This window comes from Anas platyrhynchos, chromosome 2 (assembly GCF_047663525.1).
Source record: "Anas platyrhynchos isolate ZD024472 breed Pekin duck chromosome 2, IASCAAS_PekinDuck_T2T, whole genome shotgun sequence".
NCBI classification, from domain to species: Eukaryota; Metazoa; Chordata; class Aves; order Anseriformes; family Anatidae; genus Anas; species Anas platyrhynchos.
This window is the reverse complement of record NC_092588.1, coordinates 106,157,607-106,172,112: the sequence shown is the minus strand read 5'-3', so window position 1 is coordinate 106,172,112 and position 14,506 is coordinate 106,157,607. Positions and strand designations below refer to the sequence as shown.

Sequence of the window (14,506 nt, the reverse complement as noted above, 5' to 3'; positions counted from 1 at the left end):
TGCTGCTGTAATCCAACCTGCAAGGCCATTCTCAAGGAGTTCCAGTCCGTGATGCTGACAAAATAATCTTAGTCAGATTCTTTAGTTTGAAACAAAGACAAAATTCCCAGATCAACTCCTGCTCTGGTTGAAGGCCAAAGAGCTTTCAGAACAGATTTCAGGAGCTTTTTTTTTTTTTTTTTTTTTTTTAATCTATTTAACATAAAACACAGTCTATCAAAATTTGAGAATGAAAAACTGGAGACAGTATATCAAGACAAAGAAGAGCAAATAGCTAAGGAAAATCCTGGACAACTGGAACTGAACAGAACAACAGAAAAACTCAAATTAGCTCAGAAGTTACACCATCTAAAATTCTGTAATAGAAAAAAAAATCTAAGATAAAAACATACTGCAGAGATACAAGATCAGTGTCAGAAGCTGAAAAATGAAGATTAAATCTTGCCAACAGTCTGCTTGTTTCTGAGATTTGCTTAACATTTATCTTAAAGTGAACAAGAAGATACTAACATTTCTAATAACAAAGTATATCATAAACACCCTCCTCTCTTACTCAGATGTAGGTTTGTGCTTTTCCAGACAGCACCACTTCCCTGGAGAAATTCTTCTAGGAAGTGGTTCTCTTCACATTTACCCTCACTGAGCTGATTTTTGAGATGCTACGTCCAGAATACCCTAAGTACCAAATTCAAACTCTCTGCTGAGCTCAGATATGAAGACCAGCAACACACAACTATGAAGCAGAATGAAAGCTTCCATTTCTACAGGAATTTGGACAAGAACAGAGAAACATCATTACTTTGTATCCAAGCTGTACAAGATGACGCAAAGATGTGCAGGATGCCAGGGGGCAACCTGTTGAATAGAAAGAAACTGTTCAAATTGAAATAGAGCTTGCTTGGAATGTTCAAGATCAAACAGTGCGGAAAATCTTTCCTTGTTTAACAGACGGATAGAAGGGAAAGACACTTAGCAGCATCCCAAGAAATGACCAACTTGACATAGAAGTAATGATAAAAGCAGCAGTATTGTTCAGATACTTGCCAACTTCTTGAATCAAAACCAAAATTAATATGAACTGCATCTCATTTTTTAAACTTTGAAAAAAAATCAGATTACATATTACATAACATATTATAATACCTTTATTCCTGAGCAGAGCACATGGGACTTCCTAGAAAACAAACATAGAGCAATTACATTAGAACAAATGAATCAACTGAAACTTACTCATCTAGAAAGCACCTAGTCACATGTGATACAGAAAAAAGTTTTCATGAGCATAACACATTTGTATAGGAGAAAGAAACAAAAGCTGGAAAAAAAATCCTAAATTCATGCATTATATCACATTTCAATTTTCACTTTCAATCTTGACCTATATTTTTTCCCTTATAGATTTAACACCAACAAGAACTTGTAGTTTAGTATTCCTCACTTAATTCAGTAGGTAATGCTGTGAAGTAATAGAAACAGGATTGTCCTATGAAACCAGAAACCTGCATGGAGGACAGCAAAAGAGCTCTTCTGGAGAGTACTAATAAAACACAAACTTGTACCTTGACAAACTGCAAAACTGACTTGATTCAAAAAAAGTCAGCTCTCACGATTGAAAACTTTTTATGTAGATAAGAAGACTTCAACATGAAAATAAAAAGCTCCAGAAATAGTACCCAAGGATTTCAAAGCCATGGTTACACACTGTAGCCCAGTTTAAAAATATATTAATTAATATATCACAGTTGCTGAGAATCTGCTGGGTCCTTACATAAATGCACTAAGAAAGAAGACCAATAAAAACTGATAATCTCTCAAAATATTTCAACAAATCTACAATCTATTTATTGCTATACAGTTGTAGTTACCTTAGTATTTTAGACTACCTTTCTCCCAGTTTACATTACTCTTGGCAAAACTATCATTCTTTGAGCCATGTAAATACTGCAGGACCATATGGGGCTTTACAGCCACCTTAGACAAATAAAATTCTACATAAAGGCTACAAAAATCCTTGCAAAAAACGTGTTCATGATAAATTGCCTGTGTAAGTTACCACTGTGTAGCTGCCTGTGTAAGTTGCCATGGTAAATTACCACTTCACAGTATAATCTAGTTAATATATGTTTATCAGATGTAACACAATGCTGTCTCTTGCAACTACGGAGCACAGCACATTTTTAGCGTCCTTTTCCTCAACCACTTCAGCTCCTTTTTCTCCACAACATCAAAAAACACCAAAGACTACCTGCTTCCATGGTCAAGCTTTATATGTGCTCACCTTTTTTTTGAAGCCACATCTACAATAAATATTTGATGTTTGAGAACATGGTTTACACTCTCCTTCATGGCAAAGGCTTTCACATGTATGAAGGAACTCTATCAAAGTGAAAATACAAAGATTAAAAATTAAAGAAATAAATTACATGGTAAGGAACTGGGAGTTTATTAGGAGCATGAGAAGTCACAAATACTATGTGTATGTGCAGTGGGGTTTCTAAAAAAATAACATTTTCCATCAAACAGGCATAAAAAGTTTAAGGACTTCACAATACCTTGTTTTATGTATTGTGGCATTACATTGCTGTTATTTTCAACTCTATAATACTGACTATATAGACTAAAGTTTCAGGTCAACAATTAACATTGAAAATGCATACATATTTGTTATGTTTTATTAACGCATGAAGAAAAAACCCTGAGTGATAATATCCTTACACAAGTTCCAGGAATTTTAAATATACAAATTTTTCTTCCTTTTCATCCCAAAGGGATGACTTACCATGCATAACCTAGTAAGTTAAATATGAAGGTAACTGAAATTCCAGTAAAATGTAAATTTGGACAGTCTGAATGGATCAATCATTAACAAGCCCTTATTTTTTCAGCACTAGACTCTCTACAAGTGTAGCAATTTATGACTAAATGAGTGGCCTTATAAAAATAGAGTTCTTCATACAATCTCTCTGTTAAATACACTTTAGTTACCTAATGCACTCAATGAAGTACCAATTTGCTTCAATTTCCACATAACTTCTTCCTTCTCAACCGCCTAGCGCCATGTTTCATGTTTGTGGCCCAACACGTTTCACTTTGTGGCCACAGTAAATGAGTATTTATTAGAGGCTTCTGAACAAATCAAAATAATTCGTCTCTACTAGTCTTCACATGAACCACGAATACTTAAAGTAGGCTTTTAAGAGACCTCAGAAAATATTACTTGTTGAAAATTACTACCACTCTTTTCCTCTACTAATACAGAAGTCCACATAACAACAACTAGTGTTTAAATTTTGTTTAATGGCTTCTAGACAAATACATTTACTCATTTTGAAGTATAACTTTGAATCAACACAGTCTCTCTCACTCAATTTGTTAATACCCAAATCACTAATAAAATATTTCAGAAATGAAACAAGTTCCTTTTTCTTTTTAAATGAGAATTCATAATATTCTGATGGAGAAAGATCTGATTACCATAGCTACCACAAGAAAGAGGTTTGCCACATGTTTTTCCACACGACGGGATAGGATCTGTGCATATTTTACGTTCAACACATCCTAGTTCCAGTAACTTGCTGAGAGGAGTCTGACCACAGGGACAGCGATACACTACTTGTGGAAGTCGTGGACAGAGCTGGCAAGGCTGAGGATGGCATATCTGTGTACAGTTGTGCCTCCCACAATTTAATTTTCTAGAAAAACAACAAAAATAACAACAACAAAAAAACAAATAAAATGAAAAAGGCGAACTACCTAGGAATGACATGAACATTTAATGTGAGTAAAATGACCTTCTTTCTTTTCAAAAGCCTAAATTACAGTGACCTTACTTGCCACATGTATTCTGGCATGAGAAACTCCCAAATCCATCAGAGAATTCTTCCTTTGTCCCACACAATACTTCTTTAAAGTTGCTTCCACAGTAACACACTAAAAGAAAGAAATATTCCACAGAAAACAACATAAAGTATCAGTGACAAAACAGCAGTACAACATATACAAAAAAGGAAAATCTGGGAAACTTATCAGTCAGTTTTTAGAAGTACAATGAAGTTGCTCTTCTTTAGATTTAACTCAGCAACAGAGATTTCTCAGTCCTAGAGAGGATGGAATTCCTCTGTTATTTGTTTTGAAAAGGAGAAAAAAAGCTGAAGGGAAAGCTCTATTTGCACAAAAAGCTTATTTATTAAAGCAGTACACATATATGTACCAAGTTCAGTATTACCTTAAATGTCAAGAAAATTAAATTACAATTTTATACATAAACTGTTCAAAAATTTTTATTTGCTTTTGTATACTGGCAGATATACTTGGACAATTTAATTGCCATTTGAGATCAAAACACCAGTAGCTTGTTGAAATGTATTATGATTCTTTCTATTCTTTTTCATGTACTATTAAATCTTGGAATTATATCACAAGATTAAGTAGAATCATAGGATAATTCATTCAGGTTGAACGGGCCCTCAGGGGTCAGACAATCCAAGGTCTTACTTAAAACTGAGTCAGAGATTACATCACATTACTCAGTTTTACCCAGTTGAGTCTCAAAAAAAATCCAAGTTTTCAAGAAAAAAAAATCTTTATAACCAGTTACAACATTTCATTTTAGCCCACTGCCTCATTCTCCTACCATGCACAGCCTAGCTCTCGTTTTGATTACCTCCTCTATCAACTCTTGAAATGCTTTAGTCTCTCCTAACACTTCTAAATCTAACAGAATCTAGTTCCACCCATCCTCATAGAGAGGGTGCTCCAGCATCCTAACCATCATTCTTCTAGTTCAAAATTCTTCTAATCATGTCTATATTCCTAGTTAACTAAACAGCGATCCTGATAACTTTTCCAAATTTTAAATATTTTACCAATATATATTTTTTTATTTTTTAAGTAAATCACTCGCCTCTTGGAACTGTTTTTTCCCTCCTCTTGTTTTCTTAGTATGCATATCATGAGTGGATATGCATAAGGCATTCTGTTACTTACCTTGCTGTACTGTTAGCTGGCAAGGCGCACATTTTCCTGCATGGCACACCTGGGTACAGCTGTGCTTACCACAGTTTAAAGTATTTCCACATACATTAGAACAATGAATTTTTGTTGATTGGCCACAGCGAACTGAATGACTGCAAAGAATACCACAGTCAGTTAGCTACCTTAAAACTATACAACATTTATTAAAAAAACAAAATGCTGTTTCAGTAAAATAACAAAGCCTTTGAAAAGGCACATAACTTAAAGAACTGTTAGGAAATATTACCCCATCTTCCCAATAGCATAAAAGTCCACTGAGCACAACGAATATAGTGATATGGACCTTAATAGTGAGTCAGCAGTCTGTCGAAACACTTCTTGCAATTAAAGAACAATAGTATCTCCTGTCCTACCCCCAGTGTGGCCTGAATTTATCTCACATTGATTGCAGTCACTTAGTCAAGAAAAAGTACAACAACCCCCTACGTTGTTTCTCTTACATTAATACATTTTATCAATTCTTTTTTTTTTTTTTTATAGGATGCTTGCAAAGGTTATCAGCATAAATTGCATTTTATTGTAAAATATTATGGCTCTAAAGCTTAAAAATTTCTCAGTCTCGATACAGTTACAACAACTGACTTTACCCACTTGAGTCTTCTTGGATTAATCACATATCACGTATGACCAAAAGACATTGTCAGGCTTCTCCAGAAAGGGAAGTTTAAAAAAAAAAAAAAAAATGTAATACCAAAGAGATCAAATCCAATGTCTTAATAGCATTAATGTCTTCATGTGCATGTGTCAAAAATAAAATAAGCAGAGCTGAAATTAAAAAAAAAAAAAAAAAAAAAAAGCGTGTGTGTGTTGGGGGGGGGAATAAACATACACTGTTTTATATTCTGGCCTGCTAGCAAACTTATCTTAAACAATTACTGCAGAATGTTTTAAAGTTGCTATTTCATGTAGACATCTTGAAGTCTGAGGTGCCACGCATCTTGGATGCTGATACAGTACATATGACAAAATCTATTTAGAACCAAGTTTTAAATGTTAAATGCAGTATTATAAGAAAACTGCAATCTGGTGGCACTTGGGAAAAATAATGTTCAAGGTTGTTTCATCTGTTAAAATGTTAATTGCAAGGAATATCAAGAATAAAAAGAAGTAATCTTATCATATAAATTAAATTCGGTAACCTATAATTAATCCATTTCCACTGAATATAAAGTGCTTTCAGCTGCAAATACTTCGACAGAAACAGCTGCACCTTCTTTTAAATAATTAAGGTGATTTAATATTACATTCAAACTTTCAGAAATAATTGTAGAAGTCTGTAAAACACTCGTGGACTAAGAATGCTCACTGAAATAGGTTTTTGTCTTTATTCTTGAAATGAGCACAGGCAAATGTTTAATTACACAGAATCAGTTATGGGAGCTATAACTATGTCTCAGAACAATTGAACATGAACCATCATAAAGTATGGGCAGTACATTCTTGCTGTTGACAACGATATTACATGCATCAAACATGAAAGGAAAAGACAGTCTTCAGGACTGGAATATACTACAGACTACCCTCTTGTTAGTGGTACAGCTTCTCAGAACTGTATTTGAAATTATATTTGAAATTATCTCTGGAATGGAATAAATCAAAGTTACATTCAATTTGGACAGAAAAGGTGTGAACTTTTTCCTAATTCTTTCACTGGGTCTCCTACAAAAGAAAATAAATACTAGAATGTGACTGAAAAAAAAAATCACATCAACTCAGACTGCTTGGACAACTCTGCTCCATGTCCCAACATTTTTTTCTTAAAATGAAAAATAGCTTTTTTTTTTAAATATAAACTTCTCCAACTGATTTTAACAAATAAATAAAAGCTAAAGCTCAGAAGAAACTATATAAACTTTAAATAGACTATAATACAGAAAAAGCATTATATAAACTTTTAATAAACTATTATTACATAAGCTTTGTTTACAGAACAAAAATTTTCTACCTTGTTTGTCCACATTCGCATGTTTTTGTCACAAAGGCTGGGCATGAAGGACAAGGTCCTGGATGGCACAGGCTTAAAAATAAGTCATAAAAAGCAAACAGAATTGCACAATTAACTCAAACTCCATGACACTCCTACAGAAATAAACCACAATGACCTAAAAATATAGATTTTTTTTATGGAGCAGTACATTCTGAAAACATCATATATGAAGTCTTTACTCCTGCAGAACATTCACGCACTTTAACTCATGTAAAAATAATCGAGATGGCTACAATTGTAAAAGTCTCAAACACTTTAAGACAATGATGTTGAAGGAAAAGTTTCATATTCCTGTCAAATTAATAGTAACGTTGCTACTTATATATTTAGCATTTTACCCTTCAGTTACAGGCATGCATCAATTCAACTGTGTTCATTCCTCAAACATTACATGCCCAAACCATTAACGCGTTTTCTTTCTTCACTGACCAACAATTACAGACCAAAACTTTTCTATGAAGTTTCTTCTTTTCCTTGGTGGTTGCAGCAAGTCTGTCTCAGTTTTCTTTCTAATCAGCAACTGCAATTTCCTGTGTATCACAAATGCCAGTCCTCTACTTGAATAGCAGATCTCCCCTCCTACGTCAAGGAACATTGTATGGTCCCCCTACACATTTAAGGGCTCCGTAAGGCACAGACAAGCCTAGGTTTGTAAAATTAAACTTAGCTAATTTGTCTGTGTTCTTCCCTAGCCAGCTTCCAGTCCCCTTCTTATGGGAATACAGCAACTTGCATCCAGAGCAGTTCTCATAAATCAGAACTGGCCAGTCCACATGTCCTATCTTAAAACAAACAAAAAAAAAAACACCCCAAAACAAAAAAGAAACAAAACAAGCCAAGCAAATACACTGAAAAAACATCAGCAGCCTATCCAATTACAACACAATTACCAAATTCCCCAAGTACAGTCACTATGCAAGGACAAAACAGTACATCTCTTGTCATAACCACGAGCAATATAATTGAGTCATATCAGAAGTTCATCAACAGTGATCCATCTTTATTTTTATCTGTAATAAGAGACTGCAGCTTTATAGCGAGCCTCCTTCTGACCTACTGTCAGGAAAGTACCACACAGTTAATTTCCATGTCTACAAGTTTTGCTAATGTGCATTTCTGAGTTGTTTTAAATGAGACTGTGTCATTTTATTATTACAAACAGAATTCTAGTAATGCCACAACCAGTCTTTTGAAACCAAACTTCTGACTTTAAAAATAAGTATTCTTTATGGATCCCTGTAGATGTATGCACTCACACACTACTTCTCTAACAAGTAGTTCTGGTATTAAGTTTATGAAGAACCTACAGACCACAGAACTTACTTAACCAATACTTAAGATTAAGAGACATTCAAAACTCATTTAATCCTTTTACACAGGCACACAGAGAAATTGCAGAAAATTTTCTTTACATGATAAAGACTGATGACACCTCAGAGTTTTAGTGTGTTTTAAGGGACAGAGCCAAAAACACAAACAACTCTGTTACAAAATAAAAAGAAAAAACAGATACCAAAGACCTCAGTATTAAGTTCTGTTCAGTGCATTCATACTCTTATTTTTGCTGAACCTTGATTCTGTCTTCAGCATGCATGATTTCTTTCACAAGCTATTGCAGTTATATGCTATTCTAGAGAAATGGCATACCGTAAAGGCTGTGATGATAGATGCAGATAGACATAAGAAAAATTAAACTTAGATCTGCCTGACAGTAAAAGTATTAGATTTGACAATACAGCTCCAAAAAACTTTCTGCAACTGTTGTGAAGACTACAGCACCAAAGACCTACAAAGGAAAACCAAACATCTAGGCTTAAAACAGTACAGAGAATAGAGGGAAAGTTGCAGTTACTGCCTTTGTGAGATCTTTTTCAAATGCTCTCAAAGCTGTTGATAAGTCTGTCATTACAGACTTGTCTTCATGTATGTCAGATGAAGACAGATACGCTAAGAAAAACACAATTTTTCTGACTAGCAAACAGTTGTATATTGAAATAGCTGGCCTAGTGCTGTTAATCTTGTGGATACGATATTACATCCACACTGCTAAAGAAGACCTAAGGAAAACATCCAAAACTGAAAATAAAATTGGTCTTTGCCTCTCTTCAGGGAGTTATACAAATAAATGCTAATAAAAACAATCCAAGTTACATATACTGATTGCGATCTCCATAAGGATTTTGTTTCATTAGGCTGGTGGTTTGAACAAACGGATAAAAGCATTACATATAATGCCTTCTAAACCTCAACAGTTTACAAGCCAAAAAAAAAAAAAAAAAAGAAAAACAAAGTATAGAAGTAAGTGGACCTTTAGTCAAATCAAGAACCACTACTATTTAGATTAAGATATACATGTTCCATTACAGGAAAAGAGGCACCTAAAAATCTCTGGTGGAGACACATTTAAATTACTTTTATTCACTACTTTCTTGACTTCCACTAAAGTTCTTGAAACCAAGTTACGCAGCTGGTTCAGCTCCTACAATAGGATTGAAATGTTGATACAACTGTTGCATCTGACCTCCTGTACATCCTCTGATATGAATTCACTTTACACTACCACAAATAGCCTCTATTTCTTTCAAGCTTCAGTTGAGCTATATACCAGATACACCTGTAGACCTACAGTCAAAAAGAATTCAAATACAGTCTTCAGAAGTTTTCTGAAGTTCAATTGTCACATGACATTTACTTACATGTTACAAAGATGTGGGCAGTCCAAAGTCTGTCTCTTCTTTCCACAAAGCTCCCCACAGCTATGTGGAATTTCATTTCTATTCCATTCGGGATTGTGTACCTTACCTAAAAAAAAAAAAAAAAGTCAAAGTCACAAACATGTGTATTGACTTGAGTATAATATTCAATTTGGGAGAAATATTAGATCAAAAAGAAAAATTTCTATTTTCAATACTGAGTAATCTTATTTGAAAAGCAAAACAACATGTTTCATGGTTTTTGTTTTTTTTTCTTTTTTTTTTTAATCTCATTGCAGATATATACTTAACATCTTTAAAAGTAAATTCCACAGGAATATCAAGCTCCAGAAGATTCTTTCCTTCTATGCTCTCAGCAGGCACTTGGGTAGTTGTTACTTGACATCAAACTAAACTAACAAAACACAAGAAAGTGAAAAGGTCCCTTTAGTTGATCAGACTGTATAGTAGGTAAGAAAATTAAAAGGTGCATCCCCCTTGCTGCCTCAACGCAGAAAAATAAGATACCATTCCCAATACGTAAGATCTAGCAGGTACAGAGATGGAGAATGGGGGCAGCATGAAATGACTGTACAAATTATAAAAGTGACCTCCCTAAAAAGAAGCAGATTCTGCATAAAACTTAAATGTTGACATTTTCATGAATGCAGTAGGAAGTCTCGAACAAAAAGTGATAAATCCTTTAGGTTACACTCATGGAATATATGAGGCTTTCAGGTAAGCACTGAAACTACGTTTTAACTGAACTGACGTATTCTTAACAACTCTTGTAGCTCTAAGAGCATGAGATGATTGTCCTGGTTAAAGTTAATTACCACATTTCATCACAAAGGCAAATCTAATTTGGCTGTCTGCAAGAGAAGCAACTGAACTAGCATTACAAATTAGAGCTGCAACAATTAAGGACACCAAGAAAATGTATTTTTTAGTGACATGACTTTTAGTACACCTATATTGTAAGTAGCAAGTTAGAAAAGCATGAACACACAGCATGGATGGCCTTTATTCACCAGGAAAATCCTGAAAATTTGAAGATTCTAAAGAAAAATAAGCCAGGAATTTCCTCCATGCAATAGAGAGGGGAAAAAAATAAAAACCACCACCACTAACGAAAAACCACAAGGCTTGACCACTCTCAACAGAAATTTAGTATTCTGCAACAAATACAAGGCAGACTTGCATAATAAGTAGCTGTTAAGTCCAAATGCCTTATCTGTCATCAATGTAAAATTATCTACAGATTAAATGTTTATGTTCCAACATAGTGCTCCACTAATATTGACCCTGTGGACAACCTGAAGTTCATACCAAAGATCTTCCAAAATTATGTAACAAATCAACTTAGCCTAGGCAGAATCTTTCTTATTAACAGATGGATGACCTGTCTTGAAAGTAAAACTTTCATCTGGAATCAAAACAGTCATTCTACCTGAGTTATTAACCCTGTACACATTTCAAATGACTGTCGTAACAGGAACTCTATATGTCTTACCTGAAATTGCATTGTTCTTAATTGACTCACTGAACCATTTAGATAAAGAGAATCTCGGGTAAAATTGTTACCTATTACAGTGTAAATTTAGTTTCTGTAAGATAAGTTCATTGACTGTCTATATTCCAAAATAAGCTATTTGGTAGGAAGAGGGGTGAAAATTTCTAGTGCCACATTTACTGAAGGAAGGGAAAGCTACATGAAATCAACACAAATTTCGGAAGTGTAAATCCCAAACAATTTATCTGCATGCCTGCAATTAAGTAACATCATTTATTTCTCACTTCTTGTCATACACCTATGGCTTAGTGGATATTGCACTCAATTTCACCTACCTTTTTCATTAAACATGTATCTACATGAAGTCTGAATAGTCCTAATACTCTTTTCTATTTAACCCATATGTGTCCCTGATAAACATAAGTAACAAAACTGCTACATTCATACAGCCACTCTTGTTTTCTTACAGTAACATCAGTTGTATGCTTGAGTTATATATTATTTTGGTGCATCATGGCCACAAAAGCAGACATAAGATACAGGTTATTTCAATCCTCCTACAGAAGGAAAGCTTTTAGGATAGAAGCCCAATTCTAGTAAGTGTTTTTATATAACTATATGATAACATATATAAATTATGATTTGTTTTGATGTTTTAAGCAATACACAGGGGTGTGATTTTCTGTGCGGCAGCCTTCCAAAATCAATAGTTTTAAACAAGGTTAAATTTCAAGGACATAGGCAAAGGTGCAACAAAACAGAATTCAAAAAAAAAAAAAAGAATCAAAACAACAGAACCGTTTTTCTTTGCAAAAGCCATCAAGAAACTCACCACAGAAACAAGTGTAAGTTCTAGGAACTTGTGTAGAAGCATTCTGACAAGCTGGACATCTCCAACCACTATTACCATCTGTGGATAAAAAAATTAAAGATAAAAGTGAGTTGAAGTAATAAAAGGAGCTAATTGGTGAGCCTAGAATAGGTACAGGAAAACAACAGGAAACAATATGAGAGTAAGTGGTGATAAAGCAGGTTAAAAAAAGCTAAGTTTTTACAGTATCAACATAAACACAGCAGCGGTACTTCATCTGACCTGACAGACTCATACTTTATATAGAAGCAAGAACATTTTTTTTTTAAGTTGGACTTCTGTTGTCATGTTCCCTGTTGTAAGACAACAATCTACTTCACAGAATATTGACAGTCTTCAGCATATCTGAAGATTTGAGAAAAAAAGCGTTAAAATGAGGGAAATGGGCAAGAAAAATAAAACTACCCACAGACTTAAGCAACACCTAAACTTTCTTTTCATCGTTGTCTCATGTTGTAAGTTTACATGTATTGCAGAAGACCAGTTACATATCACTTCACGCCCTGAATAAATTAGTGCTCTATATGAGAATGATATATTTTATTTAAATGGTGACTACACCTAGCTATTAATATGGAGTCTATTCTTTAACTTGGTATTTTATTAAATAATAGTTTTCTTGCTTCTTTTTTCAGGAAGGTGTTGGTTGGTAGCAATGGAATGTCTTCAGTGTAAGGAAGACAACATTCGTACCTATCTGGCTAGGAACAAATAATCAATTAGGTTGGAAAAGATCTTCAAGATCATCAATCATCAACATGACAAAATGAATACCAGCACTAAACCATGTCCTGTGATGACATTTGTGAAAGCACTATTGGACACAAATTGGTTATATTAATATAAGCCAATTAGGCCTCGCTGTTTCTCTTAACCAATCAGTTCAGATGATTTATGAATACATGCTCATGTTCATGCTCAAGACCAACTTCCACTTCCTTACCAAGATTTATTTGAGTGCTGTAAACTTGTAAGCACCTTATGTGGCTGCTCCCAAAGCCAGTATACTAACCCCTAAGGGATTCCCTATAGTATTATTTTGTACAGCATACTTAGCCATTACATTAACAATGCAATTTCTTTCAATCCTTTTTAAAAGCAGACAACTAATGCTTGGAGTAGTGCTTCTGTTGGACTTCTAAGTCAAACACAGATGACAGAACATGAGATTTCCTGGTGTGTAAAAATGCAGACAGAGCTTTGCATCTTGATGCAATGATTTCATTGAACAATCTTGTATTTACGTTCTAAACACAGAAATCAGTTTTAGCCACAATACTGGAAAGGATCGAAACAGTTAAGATGATTATATGAAGTATCCAAAGAACCCTGAAAAACACATTTCTGACTTCATATATTTTTATGCTTACTAGTTACCTTAAATTAGACACCATTCAGAAGTAGTTTTCCAACACAGAAAACAAAAATATTTACTATTACATATATTTGAGAGAAAATGTACATATGAGAGAAAATATCTACCTTCTGCTTGAGAAGCCGGTGATCTTGCCCATTTCTTAATGCAATTCAGGTGGAACACATGGTAACAATTTTGGCAGCTCCACACAGGGGCTACTATCCGGACTACCTCACAACATACCATACACTCGTACTTCTCTGTGGTCAGCTGCTCAATCAAGGACCCTGCACATAAAATATATTACTTACATGTAAAACATCAGCTAGTTAATAAAAAATAAATTAAATTCCAAGATTTTATGTAAATTTTAACAGAACTTTTTACTGTGCGGCTCTGAAAATTGTATTATTAGCTTGCCCCTGGAAAATACTTGGTACACATTTCTCTAGTTTCAGAGCAGGAAAACGGAGTATGAGATTTGCATAAAAGTGCCAACAATAATTTCTGTTGACAAACAACAATCATTGTGATCTTACAAAAGAGTTAATAGTTCTTCACCTGCAAGATTGAGGTTTTTACACTACATTTTATATGAAATCATAAAAGTTTACATATATATCATTTATATATGTATCATATAAAGTTTACAACAAAAACCTTGAAGCTTATCAACTGTAGGAGTCTGATTCAAAATTAAATTTCATTCCCATCATTATTTCTGGAAGACTACAAAACAAATAATACCAGTGCTGTACCTGCATTATATAAACCAGACCCTCATAAATTGTTTTAGGAGTGGAATTACTGAGAAACAATAGCCAAAACATAGGTCCTTTTGAGCCAAATGAAAGAATTTGAAAAAGGATCTTGAAAATAAAGCAAGAATTCTAAATGAAAGATGAAACAGAGCCTGAAAACAGAGTTAGATGCACAAACATAACAAAGGCACCACATAACTTCAGTTCTGCCGGATTAACTCTCCCACCAAGTCGAAGATATCAAATACATCTCATAAATACTATTTGACCACGGAATTTTAAAATCTCTT

At 34.1% G+C, this 14,506-nt stretch overlaps 1 protein-coding gene across 4 annotated transcripts in view; it reads right to left on the bottom strand.

The window, feature by feature from the left end:
• Positions 1-14,506, bottom strand: part of NFX1 (nuclear transcription factor, X-box binding 1) — a 57,645-nt gene that overhangs the window by 30,182 nt on the left and 12,957 nt on the right. For all 4 annotated transcript variants that reach the window (XR_005263847.2, XM_038175555.2, XM_038175556.2 and 1 more), the window contains exons 3-11: positions 13,581-13,742; positions 12,060-12,137; positions 9,718-9,823; positions 6,980-7,051; positions 4,987-5,126; positions 3,831-3,930; positions 3,475-3,692; positions 2,279-2,376; positions 1,144-1,174 (exon numbers count right to left, since the gene is read on the bottom strand). Coding sequence is in view for 3 of the 4 variants with exons in the window: in XM_038175555.2 (XP_038031483.1) it covers positions 1,144-1,174; positions 2,279-2,376; positions 3,475-3,692; positions 3,831-3,930; positions 4,987-5,126; positions 6,980-7,051; positions 9,718-9,823; positions 12,060-12,137; positions 13,581-13,742 (1,005 nt within the window). In the remaining variant the exon portion in view is untranslated. The remainder of the gene's footprint in view (positions 1-1,143; positions 1,175-2,278; positions 2,377-3,474; positions 3,693-3,830; positions 3,931-4,986; positions 5,127-6,979; positions 7,052-9,717; positions 9,824-12,059; positions 12,138-13,580; positions 13,743-14,506) is intronic.